General features: G+C 40.1%; 1 protein-coding gene across 12 annotated transcripts in view; it reads right to left on the bottom strand.

Annotated features, from left to right (window-relative positions):
* Positions 1–14,224, bottom strand: part of dlg1b (discs large MAGUK scaffold protein 1b) — a 489,566-nt gene that overhangs the window by 328,243 nt on the left and 147,099 nt on the right. For all 12 annotated transcript variants that reach the window (XM_063045530.1, XM_063045518.1, XM_063045519.1 and 9 more), the window contains exon 4: positions 3,745–3,909. In XM_063045530.1, the coding sequence (XP_062901600.1) occupies positions 3,745–3,909 (165 nt within the window). The remainder of the gene's footprint in view (positions 1–3,744; positions 3,910–14,224) is intronic.

Raw genomic sequence — 14,224 nt, 5'->3', positions numbered from 1 at the left:
GCCATGGGATGCCAAAACCTCTTCAACATCATCTTCGTCAACTTCCACAAGCCAAACTAACCTTGTTCTTACTTTGTTCACCACGATCGAAACACTTAATTATGTTTAGTTTTACGCTAAGTGTAACACCCTTACGAGCTCTTTTTGGCTTTTCCGATACCTTAGAACTCATCTTGCTAACGGCTGCTCACACGCACGTGTTTAAGCAATGCCGGCGAGAATGCTGTTCCAAATCGGGGGAAGAGCGGCTGCTCGGGGTGCTCGCTAATTTTTTCGCGCACTGCTTTTCCCGTGCGCTGCCTTTTTTCATAACAGTGAAAACACCTTCTGTTAGCGAAAACAGGTAACTAATGTAGGTCTTTTGTAACAGTGAGGTTTCGTAAAGCAAACATTCGAAAAGCGGGGGACACCTGTACACCTCTATCAGGTCACCTCTAAACCTCCATTGCTCCAAGGAGAAAAGGCCAAGTTCACTCAACCTATTCTCCTAAGGCACCCTCTCCAATCCAGGCAATATCCTTGTAAATCTCCTCCGCGCTCTTTCTATAGTATCCACATCCTTCCTGTGGTGAGATGACCAGAACTGAACACAGTACTCCAACTGGGGTCTGACCAAGTGGGGTTTGACAAAAGCCTTGGGAAACAGCTCTATGAACCAGTTATTGGTCCTCTGTTAAAAGGAGCTACAACATATGTAAAATATCTGCAGAAGTTCCACTGCAGCTCCAGGATCATTGGTATATATTGTCTAAACAGGAATGTACTCAAGTTTACAATAGGCATCTGAAGGTAATTTCACCACTTGGGTAAAATCTAAGATTGAATTTCTGCAACTCCCTTCAATTGCAAAGATGCAGTTGGAATCTAATACAATTTCTCCAGCATTCAAATTGATGACACACTGAAACTTTGTCAATTTCCTTTCAAAGACTATCCATTGGGGCTATGTTTAATGGATGTCCAGTGTGGCTACACTTACTTAATTTCTGGTACAAGTTAGAAGTATTGTTGCTCAAAAAAAAACCTGATCCATTCAAATTTTTTTCTGATATTCACTCTCGACATTTAGTACAGGTTGGTCAACATCAACTGAAGTTGTTAACTTTTGACAACTTCATCAACAAGGAAATGAATAACAGCTTGTCCTCAAAAGTTACTTTATGACTTAATTTATATGAGAAAAACAAATCCATTCAAGCTGGTGAAAACACAATTAATTATGCTTAGAAAAAAAATCTCAGCAGTTTCCTTAAAATTTCTGACTTGTCACAGGAGACTGTAGCATAAAGCAAGTTAAAAGAGCAGTTGTCAAGATAAATTTAGTTCTGAAGCAATTACATTTCCAGGAAAGAACATACATAGCAAACGTGAATTTGCAACAGCATTTAAGAATTTTAAATTATCACGAGATATCATCCATTGCATTCCTGATGATTGAACTATATATCATATTGTCATTCAAATTTGCTTATGATGCCATTTACAGAAGTACACAAATCCATTGAAAAGCAAAAACAAATTAGGCGTACCACAATGAAACCCCCATATTCATCAAAGCTATGTATAAGGTTGTTGCTGTTCCTTTTCACGCCTTAGGGCACATCGGGTGGCATTTTTTGCCATTTCCTTAGCATTTGTCTGCTTTTTACGAGCACAATGCTCAACCCAGCATGGATGGAAAGTGCAAGGAGCCGGCCGGATTTGGACCTGGGACCGTTGGCCTCGAAGTCTGGTGCTAATGCCACTACACCACGTGCTGGCTATGTAGAAGGTACTATGTACAATTATGTGAACAAGTAAATTACAAATTATAATTTTCATTAAATGTTTTTCAAGCATCTACAAATATAATGTAGTTTACAAAATGTTAACTTCGTGTTTCTTTTTAACGTTTAAGGTTTAATTAGAGGATAACCTTGCACCTACATAGTATTGGGCAGTGTCAAATGCTACCAGAGCGTTTATCTTCAGCAATATGACAATGGTGGCTGTTGAACTTGTGCAAAAATCATGTAGTGAGTGGAAAAAGGTAGCATCATCGTCAGCTACTAATCAGCCAGCCATCACATTCATTGTGGATAAAACAGACTGCAGAGACTGCAATCTAGAGCAAAATATAAACTGCTGGAAAAACTCAATTTAAAGACAGATTTTTCCACTTCCTTATCTCTCTCTATGTATTACACATCAGCCACTGTCTTCTCACTTCATCCCCTGCGATATATGTGACAGGCTCCACTTCCCATCATCTCTCTCCTCACCCAGTTCCACTTATTACTTGGCAGCCCCTATCTCACCCCTTCTGCTCCCCTCTTTTTAACCAGCACTCAGTCCTGATCCAGGAAATCAACTCCACATGTCAAGCACCTCTTTGCCGAATTTCCCCAGACATTTGTTTGTTTCTTTTTGCTGTTTGTGTCACATTCATTGTTACAGAACAACAATGTTAATATCTGTATCTGTAACATGATCTGGGAACAATTGTACCTGTTGTACACATGATGCTTTACAGCTCAAGGTAAGACCAAGAACTTTAAATCCTCAAGAATCACCACTTAATAGTTGATTGGATACTTCAGATCAGAAGTAAACGAGACATGGATGAATAAATGATCATACACTTAAATGGTCAGAAACTAAAACTGGTAGAGGCAGTTATGTCATGTAAAATGATGAATTTAACTGAAAGGAGGAGGAGGTGGAAGGGGAAAATACATCATGAATACCATGCCCGACCAGTTTTTAAGTCTTCAACACAAGAAACCCATTGAAAGCATCTGTGTCCAAACATTAAAATACTCAAATCAACATCCTTTGAGATTTTGTTGCTTGGAGCAGGCATCCCATATAATATTAATTTCTAAAGACTCAAGAGGCTGTCAAAACAGATGTTAGAAAAGTGAATTTATAAAAGGATTCAGTGCCTCATCTTGAAAGAAACATGCAGAGGAACTTCAATGAATCTCATTCAAGGATTCAGAATTGCTTTGATCTCCAAACCAGTGGAATTCAAAACATAACTTATTCAATGCCCTGAAGATTAAAAACTGGTTGGTTACCTCTGGATATAACTGCTATACAAGGCTATCTATTGTGAACAATACTTCAAAAATATTCTCCCAAGCCTTTCAAAATTTTTAGAGCTAGTCTTTTACATAACTTCCTTTACCATATTGACACAATTTAACTAATCTTAAAATTTACATTGCAAATATCTAGAGTGATAACCAAATCATAAGCTGCTCAGTATCACATTTGATTTCATTGTTCTCTAATTTTGTGGCAATTAACACATGCAACAGCAAAGTTTGCAAATCCAAACATTAGAATCTCCCACCCAAGACAAAAAAAATTCAACAGTTGCAGAATTCTGAACATACAAGGCTCCTAGTCTCTTGCTTCAAGAAAGATGACATGCTTTAAAAGTTCTGCAGTTTCGTTACTGCAGCATATGTACATCCACAGCATCTAGCACAATGCCAGTATTTTCAGCGTTACTTCAAGGCACCTGGTTCAATAAACCTTTTACAAGATGTCAACAATTGATTGTGGAGGTGATAAACTAACAAAAATCTTCTGTAATTAGAGCATAAATGTATACTATTTCATTAAAAATTCAATTGTAAACTAAACATATTTTTGTTATAAAGCTAAAGAATGTTAGTGTGTTAGTGAAGGGTTAAATAACAGATAGCTTCCATAAATAAGTCCCATGTTGTTTGATTGTAGAACCGAGCCTCTTACCTTCATTGGAGATATATGTGACTGAGAAACAAAACCATGAATGTTCTCAATCTGAGAGAGGTTCTTCTCCGACACATGTACAAGCTCTGGGCCCTTCATGTCATTGCTAATCTGTGGAGAGCTGTGTTCTTGTGCAGATGCATCGTCATCTTGATAACGATACTTCTGTAAAACCAGAAGAAACATAGGACATGAGCAAAGATGATGGAAAATTTTAAATTTAGTCCAACACATTGTCAAAAGAAAAGTTAAAATCCAGATAACACACATCAAAGTTGCTGGTGAACGCAGCAGGCCAGGCAGCATCTCTAGGAAGAGGTACAGTCGACGTTTCAGGCCGAGACCCTTCGTCAGGACTAACTGAAGGAAGAGTTAGTAAGAAATTTGAAAGTGGGAGGGGGAGGGGGAGATCCAAAATGATAGGAGAAGACAGGAGGGGGAAGGATGGAGCCAAGAGCTGGACAGGTGATTGGCAAAGGGGATATGAGAGGATCATGGGACAGGAGGCCCAGGGAGAAAGACAAGGGGGGGGGAACCCAGAGGATGGGCAAGGGGTATAGTCAGAGGGTCAGAGGGACAGAGGGAGAAAAAGGAGGGAGAGAGAGAGAAAGAATGTGTGTATAAAAATAAATAACGGATGGGGTACGAGGGGGAGGTGGGGCATTAGCAGAAGTTAGAGAAGTCGATGTTCATGCCATCAGGTTGGAGGCTACCCAGACGGAATATAAGGTGATATAAAATCCAGGTCATGCTTATACTCTTCCAGCTTACATAACAGATGTTTAACTTAACATTTAATGGAACGATTTTACGAAGTATAAATTTTCCAGGGAAACATGAGGAACATTTTTAAAACTTGAATTCAGATAAAAAAAAATCTGCATGAACATCTCTCTCCATAGGTGCTGCCTCACATGCATATTATTTGTATTCTTTTATGAAATGAAAGTTTTAATTATTTTGATCATAATCTATCGTCGTGGAGAGGGGAGACTTGCAGCATGGGCAACTGCTGGTCTTCCATACAACCTTGCCCAGGCCTGCGCCCTGGAGAGTGAAGACTTTCCAGGCGCAGATCCATGGTCTCGCAAGACTAACGGATGCCTCTAAATCTATCACCACAGTTCTTGAAATGGCTTCTCCAATGCATGCACAAGTTAGAGCTCCCTTTTCAGTGCACCAGTAATGTATTAGCACTTCGATAGGGAAAACAAAAAATAACAATTGATAAAGGCTTAGCAAACAGGAGATGCTGACTTGTAGCACATGTGGCAATACTGTCATGTCCTACAGAATTTTTTAGCACGAAATTCTTACATACACCGATATATTTTATTCAAGTTCCATCATCATTCAGAAACCAAGGAAAAAACAACCAAAACATCCACACTGCTTTGCAGCTTACTACTTTACCCAGAGTGAAAGAAGATCAATGTATACACACACACACACATTACATATAAAAATAACTCAAATATATGAAAAAGGATCTCATGCTTTCTTGGCAAATGTGACAAGTAAACTCTTCTTGGGTTCCAGCCAGGTATAGATATCGATTTTAACTGACATTTCGATGACAGGCTCTGCCATCTTCAGAGCTTGTCATCCAAACGTTGGTTAATATTGATATCTATACCTGACTGGAAGCCCAAGAAGAGTTTAGCGCGCACACACACACACACACACACACACACACAGATATATATATATATATATATATAAACATAAATATAAATAAAACAGATATATACCATTACATACATTTTAGAAATAAGCAGAATGGAAAAATACTAAATGGTATTCCATATTTCCTTGATTTACAAATAGTCATTTTAATGCCATGGCTTCTGAGGTACAGCTTCGGGCTAAAAACCAGTTTTTTTTAACATGCCACTTTCCCTGCATTCAGAATTCAAATTTAGTTATCAAACTACATAACATATATGTCACCATATACTATCTTCAGATTCGTTTTCTTGCAGGTATTTACATGGATAAAAGCAATACAATAACATTTTAGAAAAAACCATACATTAACAGAAAAAGACTGACAAACACCAATGTGTCAAACTGTGCAAATAAAAACAATACTGAGAGTGAGTTGTAAAGAGTTCTCGAAAGTGAGTTTGTAGATAGTAGAATCAGTTCAGAGAAGTGATGAATGAAGTTCAGGAGCCCCTGTAGGGTAATAGAGCTCTTTGGTTTTACTAGCGTTGAAGGAGAGGTTGTTAGAATTCAGAATTTATTTAAAACTTATGTCCTACAAGGTGAGGGAGTAAAAATGTTTGCGTTATGACTCTGTTGTAATGTACAGACATGTGAATTTAAAAGTCTAATGGCTTGTAGAAAGAAGCTGTCCCATAGCTGTTGGTCCTGGCTTTAATGCTGCGGTACTGCTTGCCAGACGGAAGCAGCCGAAACAGTAGAGGTGACTGGCGTCCCCAGTGATCTTCCAGGCCTTCTTTCTGCACCTGCTGCTATAAATGTCCTCAATGGAAGGAAGTTCACATCCACAGATCCGCTGGTCCATGCCAGTGCCAGTGATCAAAATTGGTGCAGTTCCCATACTAGGTGGTGATACAGCCAGCCAGGTGCCCCTGTAGAAGGCCTTGAGGATTTGGGGACCCATGCCGAAGTTCTTCAGATGCCTGAAGTGGAGGAGACGCTGGTGTGGTTTTTTTTGCCGCAAAGCTGGTGTGTACAGTCCAGGTGAGATCATCGATGATGTGTGTACCGAGGAACTTGATGTGGCATTGTGTTATGGATTGTGTTATTGTGGCACCATGCAACCAGATTTTCAAACTCATTCCTGTATGCCAATTCATCATCACCACTGATTTGGCCAACAATAGCGCTGTCATCAGCAAACTTAAACATGGCATTGGAGATATACTTAGCCACCTAATCATAGATATAAAGTGAGTATAGCAGGGTGCTAAGCACACAGCCTTGTGCTGATGGTGATTGTGGAGGAGATGCTATTGCCAATTCATTCTAACTGGGGTCTGCAATTGAGGAAATAGAGGATCCAGCTGCGCAGGAAGGTAACGAGGCAGGGTCTTGGAGCTCAGTAATGAATTTTGTGGGGGGTGATAATGTTAAACGTTGTTCTATAGTCAATGAAGTAAATCCTGACCCATGTATCTTCGTTGTGCAGAGTTGAGTAAAATGGCTTCTGCTCTTGACGGTGGGCAAATTGGAATGGACCCAAGTAGCTCCTCAGGCAGGGGTGGATGTGTTTCATGACCAACCTGTCAACGCACTTCATCACAGTAGACATAGGTGTTACTGGATGATAGTGCATGAGGCAGGTTACCATATTTTTAATGGGAACCAGTACTAGTATGATTGATGTCTGCTTGAAGCAAGTGGGTAACTCAATCTGCCAAACCAAGAGCCTGAAGTCCGTAAACACTCAAACCAGTTGATTAGTACAAGCCTTCAGAAATCGGCCAGGTATGCCAGCTGGGCCAGATGCTTTCCATGTACTCTCGCCCTCCTGAAAGATGCTCGTACATTAGCCTCAGAGACTGAAATCACAGGGTCATCCGGGTTCATCAAGGTATCCTCTTGTACTGTCAGTCTATGTGATCATAAAGGCATTGAGCTCATCTGCGAGCAGAACTTCATTGCCATTTATTTTACTCCATTTTGCTTTGCAGGAGTGGAAGGCATTCAAGCCCTGACACAGTTGTCGAGTATCCCTTTGTGAATCTTAGTCTCGGATTGCCACTTTGCATGAGAGGTGGCCCTTCCAAGGTCAAACCTGGACTTCTTGTACTCACCCGGACTGCCAGTCCTAAATGCCACCAATCTAGTCATCAGCAGAATGCTAATCTCTTGATTCATCCAGGGATTCTGTCTGGGGTGGAGTTGACTCTGAATGATTTTGTGGGAACACACATGTCCACACTTGTCTTTATAAAGTCCTTGACAACCATGGCATACTTATTCAGGTCCTTTGATATGTTCTCGAACATGGCCCAGACCACTGATTCAGAGCAGTCTCATAGCCACTACTGTGCTTCTCGTGATCACCTCTTTGTCCTTACCTCTGTAAGTGTATTATAGGATTTTTACTGCAGTATGTTGCAGCATAGGAATATACTGCAGTGAGACACCTGTAATTTATTTCCCTAACCTTCCCAATTTATGAAACTTCGCTTAATGAAATACTTTCCAAGAATGCATCTGTTTTGTACATCAAAAAATAAAACCAGATAAATTGTTTGGACCCGCAAACATTCACTAGTATGAAAAAGGAACCAGTTTACCTCACCATCAAATGAGACATGGAAATCTCTCTTGGGGAAAATAAAATTTTCATTTAAAAAATGTACACTGACACTGCCAGTCCACGCTAGCAGCTCCTCCCAAGACAGCTCAATATCTTCAGCTAGATATTTCAGGTATGAACTGCATCAAAATGAGGCTAGAAAGTATTACTTATGCTCCCAATTAAATAACTACTTCCACTGTAAATTTCACAGGACTACATAATGGAAAAAGAATTATTACAATAACTCGAGGACAATTAAATATTAAGAAGCCTTATTAAAATGATAAAGAGTATGTCAAAGAGAAAGTGATATGGGCCAATTAGAGGATAACCACAAAATCCATGAGATGCTGATTGATGGTATTAAAAGTTTTACCAATAGATTTTCATATGTCACATGTTCAAATCTAGCATATATTACTAACTACTTTGCTTCCTTTCTCAATGTAATGATTAGAAGATTAATCTTGGGAGTCTCAGTCCAGTTTAGAATTAGTCTTTTCAAATGAAGCAATCCATAATTCAACACAAAATATTAAACCAATGACATGGAAAAAAACTCTGCAGATTCTAGAATCATAATAAAAAAAGAAAATGCTGGAAGTAAGGAGACATGGCAGCATCTGTGGAAGGAGAAACAGAGTTAATGTATCAGGTCAAAGGCTCTTCAGTCACACTTTAGAAAATTGAATGGGATGTGTCTAGTGCTGAAAACTTAAAGATCACTAGTGATAACATTTCAAAAAGGTTTTCCCTTCATGTTCTGGCCAGGTCTCCCATGGAAACCATCCACTCTACTTCCCACAGCACTTTCCCAGGTAACTGTCGAGATGCAGCACCTAGTCTTTTACCTTCCACCATCTAGTGAGCATAAGGGACCCATAATGTCCCTTCAGATGAAGCAATATTCACTTGCACCTCTTCCTATCCAGTTTATTATGTGTTTGATCCATACACTAGGGTCTCCCATACTCAATGGATAAACACTTAAGAGTAAAGTACTTTTCTTCAGCCTGCCAGAATGACCCTGACCTTCTAGTTGACTGTCACTTTAATTCACCATCTCATTGTCATTTGGAGTCTTCTGCTTGTGACCTCCCGTATTGTTCCAATGAGGCGCAATGTAGCATCCCAGCTTCCATCTGAGCAGTTCTGCTACTGTAAGATCATCTGCAAAATGAACTCAGATTCTCTCTCTCTGGACACTGACTGCTCTATCGACCACTAAGTGATCTTCCCGTTACTTCCCTTGCTTTCTTTCTATTACCCTCAATCAATCAGATGGCTTCAGCATATCAATATGACAACCCCACCCTCGCCCTGTCAGAGATGCTTCCTTTATCCCATTCATCTGCATATGAACCATCTCCATACTTCTCCTCCACCACCCTTGCAATTTAAAATCAATTCAATTTCTAACATTTCAGTACTAATAAAGACTTTGATCCAAAATATTAAGTCTTTACACAGATATACCCGATCTGCCAGGTGTTCCCAGTGTTTCCTGATTTTTAAAAAATTGAACAATGACTTCAAAACTATAAGGATGACAAGTGTAAAAAACAGGAGTGGGCTGGAGATAAAGGCACACTGAGGAATTTAAAGTCTGCAACTACTTGGCATCTGGGTAATGTTGGCTATAGGGACAGAGAACAGACCAATATTTCAAACACAGCACAAATACGCTTTGCATTTGGCACATAATCAAGGGCATGGATTTCATTTCCTTAGCTTTGTAGAAAAGTAATGCAAGAGAAAAACAAAATTACAACAAAGCAAACAAGAATATGCTTCCTTTTGCAATCCCAAAAGTGTGCACCACTTATTTCTTATACATTTTATAGACTGCAATTTATTCCCCAATTATCCAGAAAGGTGAACAAAAACTTGCTTAGATGAGCTCTTTCTGTATCACATTGCAGAAAAACCTATTTCGGTATCAAGCATGACCAATGAGTTTGGTTTGAATATAAAAATTAGGAGCAGGTCCTTCAGGTGTGAACCTCCATTTAATGATGCTAATCTGACTGCAACATCTACTCCTTGGTAACTGGCCACCCAGCTGATTATTAAGAATATCTCTACCTTAAAATATACTGGAAGCCCTTAAGGCCCTGGGAAGAAGAGAATTCCACCCTCAAAAAAAATTCACCTGATCCCCATCTAAAATAAGCAAATTTATATCATTTAAACATTTTAAAAACCATGGCTCCCAAGTCCTAGATTCTCCAACAGAAGGATATATTCTCTCCACATCCACCATAGAAACATAGAAAATAGGTGCAGGAGTAGGCCATTCAGCCCTTCGAGCCTGCACCACCATTCAGTACAATCATGGCTGATCATCCAACTCGGAACCCTATACCTGCCTTCTCTCCATACCCCCTGCTCCCTTTAGCCACAAGGGCTTTATCTAACTCCCTCTTAAATATAGCCAATGAACTGGCCTCAACTGTTTCCAGTGGCAGAGAATTCCACAGATTCACCTCTCTCTGTGTGAAGAAGTTTTTCCTCATCTTGGACCTAAAAGGCTTCCCCTTTATCCTCAAACTGTGACCCCTCGTTCTGGAATTCCCCAACATCGGGAACAATCTTCAATCCCATGTCAAGAGCCCATGAGAATTTTACAGTTCAATCAAATAACCAACACTTTAAACTCAATCTATCCAACCTTGCCTTGTAAGGATATCTGTTCCAGATATTAGATTTCTTAAGATCCTCTGAATTTTTCAATATATTGACATCCTTCCTTAACTACAAAGTCCGATACATACACAGATGCCCGGTACAATTAAGCAAACCTTCTTACTTTTGCTATGGGATGGCACAATGGTGCGGCTAATACAGCCAGCACTTCACAGTGCCAAATAACCAGGTTCAAACCTGACCTCTGGCGTTATCTGTACACATTCCCCCGTGGCCTTGGCACGACTCTCCCACATAAACCCCTCCTCTCGAGATTTCATTAATATCCAAAGAAACTGCCAAGAATATTCTAAGTGGCTAAGACTCCACAAGTCAAATGGGTAGCAAAGTTCAGAGTCACTTCTAAGTGGTAAAGGAATTTCAGAATCAGAATTAATATCACTAGCATATGTCGTGAAATATGTTGGTAGCGGCAGCAGTACATTGCAATAAACAATTACCCCTCCATACGAGGCGGTGATGCAACGAGTTAGAATGTTTTCTACAGTACATCGAGAGTGTTTGGTGACATACTTAGTCTCCTCAAACTCCCAATGAAATATAGCAGCTGCTGTGCCTTCTTTGTAATTATATCAACATGCTGGGCCCAGGATAGATGCTCAAAGATGATGACACCCAGGAACTTGAAACTGCTCACCCTTTCTAGCGCTGATCCCTCGATGAGGACTGGTGTACGTTCCCTCGACTTCCCCTTCCTGAAGTCGACATTCAATTCCTTGATCTTACTGGCGCTGAGTGCAAGACTGTTGCTGCAATGCCACTCAACCAGCTGCCCTATCTCACTCCAGTACGCCTCGTCACCACCTGAGATTCTGCCAACAATAATTGTGTCCTCAGCACATTGATAGATGGTGCTTGAGCTGTGCCTAGCCACACAGTCACGGCTGTAGAGTAGGGCGGTGGGCTAAGCACGCATCCTTGAGGTACGCCAAGGTTCATTGTCAGTGAGGAGATGTTATTTCTGTTCTGCACTGACTGTTGTCTCCTGATGAGGACTATCAAGGAGCCAGTTGCAGAGAGGGGTACAGATGCCCAAGGTTTAAACCTTGTTGATTAGTACAGAGATTAAGATGGTGTTGAACAGTGAGCTGTAATCAGTAAACAGCAGCTGATGTAGGTATTACTCTTCTCTATCCTAGATAACAAAACACCTAATTTGAATCTATGATTCTTGATCCTGGACAGCACAGTCAAAGAGACATCAAATACACATACCTAGTCAAGTCCTGTAAGAACTTTGTGTATTTCAAAATTTCCCACACCCCCACAATACTCCCATATTCTTCTCAACTCATGCATCATTTCTCACTTATCACATCTACCATCCCAAGAACAAATCTGGTGAACCCTTCCTAAATTCTCTCTTGTGCAAAGTTTCTATTTCTTGAGGAGAGAGACTGGACCTATACATACTCTATATGCTGTCTCGCTAGGCCTTTACATTTTGGAGCAAAATGTCTACTCTTACATTAAAAGGAACAAACAACACACATCAAAGTTGCTGGCGAACGCAGGGCCAGGCAGCATCTCTAGGAAGAGATACAGTCGACGTTTCAGGCTGAGACCCTTCGTCAGGATGTTATCAGTGTTATAAATAGCTTACTAAACCTTCAAAGATGTACCTATGAGGACGTCTAGGTCCCTCTATTAGAAAAAAAATCAGCTTCCAATTTTTCTCCTGGAAGATGACTTAAAATTTTTCCATGTTATATTCAATTGAGCTTGTCCTTGCCCATTCAACAACCGGTCTATATCATTTGTAAAATTCTCTATCACCACTACAGAAACACTGCAATCCAGCTTGGTTTTATTAATAGACTTGGGCGTACTGTACTTGATCTCTTCATCCAAATAATTGACAGAGATTGAACAGCTGAGACCCTAGCAGAAATCTCTATAGCACTCCCACTAGTCACAATATCGCAAACTGAAAATGACTTGTTTGATTTTCTCTTCTGTCTGAGAAATAACCCTCAAACCATGACAGGCTATTCTTATGTGGCATTTTAAAGGCCTTATTGCTACTCCTAATTAAAACAGACAAAAGAATCCAATAGAACTGTTAAATACAATTCACATATCATAAACACATCTTGACTTTGCCCAATGTTATATTTAATTTCAAAGCAGCTTGTTTCCACTTAATAGATTCTACCATTTTCCCTAACTATTAGCCAAACCGAAAGCTGAATATTCATCAGCTATGGAAATTTAGGAAACACGGGCAGAGATATCATGTTACTAATTAGAGGTGAGATTAGTTTAGTAGCGAGGAATGACCTTGGTTTGGTGGGCCACAATGCAAAATTAGAATGAGCCTAGGGGATTAACAATAGCTAAAGACAAAACAAAAGACACCAGATAATAGTTGTAATATTGAACATGACATATTAGGAAATTAGAAGTGCATAAAAATGGAAAAATACAATACTCATGGGAGTGGGAAGGTTTCAATCAACATACAGAGTGGTCAATTCGAATCGGCAGTAATAAGGTATGCTTGCCTGATGGTTTTCTTGGTTTATTTGAATATCCAAGTGAGGAAAAGGCCACTAAATAAGTGGGCAGCATGGTAGCATAGTAGCTAGCACAATGTATCCTGGGTTCAAATCCCACTGCTGCCTGTAAGGAGTTTGTACATTCACCCTGTGACCGTGTGGATTTCCTCCTGATGTTCCAGTTTTCTACCACAGCCCAAACACGTACTGGTTAGGAGGCTAATTGCTCATTGTAAATTGTCCCATTAGGCTAGGATTAAATTGGGGTATTGCAGGGTGACGCGATTAGAAGAGCCGAGAGGGCCTAATCCAAGCTGTATCTCAAATAAAAATAAACAAATACATTTAAAAAATTGTAAAATGGTCTTAGGAGAGAATGAACGCAATAAAATATAATTATGCATTAATTTTTATAAGTAGTGCTGTTCAATCTGAAATTAAGATTAAATCCAAAGGAAACTGAAGATATGAGGGTGAGCTGGTGACGGTTGACTGGGAAAATGCATTAACTAATGATACTTTTTTAAAATTTAGAGGTACAGAACAGAACAGGCTCTTCTGGCCCAGTGACTCACACTACCAACAACTCATCTATTTAACCCTAGCCTAATCACAGGACAACTTATAATAAATAATTAATCTACTAACCAGTACACTTAAGGATCGTGGGTGAAAACCAATGCACCTAGAGGAAATCCATGTGGTCACGGGAAGAATGTACAAACTTCTTACAGAGGACACCAAAACTGAACTTCAAACTCCCTTCACGAGGAAATCTGCAGACGCTGGAATTTCAAACAACAAACATAAAAGTTGCTGGTGAACGCAGCAGGCCAGGCAGCATCTCTAGGAAGAGGTACAGTCGATGTTTCGGGCCGAGACCCTTCGTCAGGACTTTCAGTTAGCCCTGACGAAGGGTCTCGGCCCGAAATGTGACTGTACCTCTTCCTAGAGATGCTGCCAGGCCTGCTGCGTTCCCCAGCAACTTTTATGTGTG

This window comes from Mobula hypostoma, chromosome 4 (assembly GCF_963921235.1).
Source record: "Mobula hypostoma chromosome 4, sMobHyp1.1, whole genome shotgun sequence".
In the NCBI taxonomy this organism is placed as follows: domain Eukaryota; kingdom Metazoa; phylum Chordata; class Chondrichthyes; order Myliobatiformes; family Myliobatidae; genus Mobula; species Mobula hypostoma.
The sequence above is the reverse complement of the archived record's forward strand: the minus strand, read 5'-3'. Positions and strand labels throughout refer to the sequence as shown.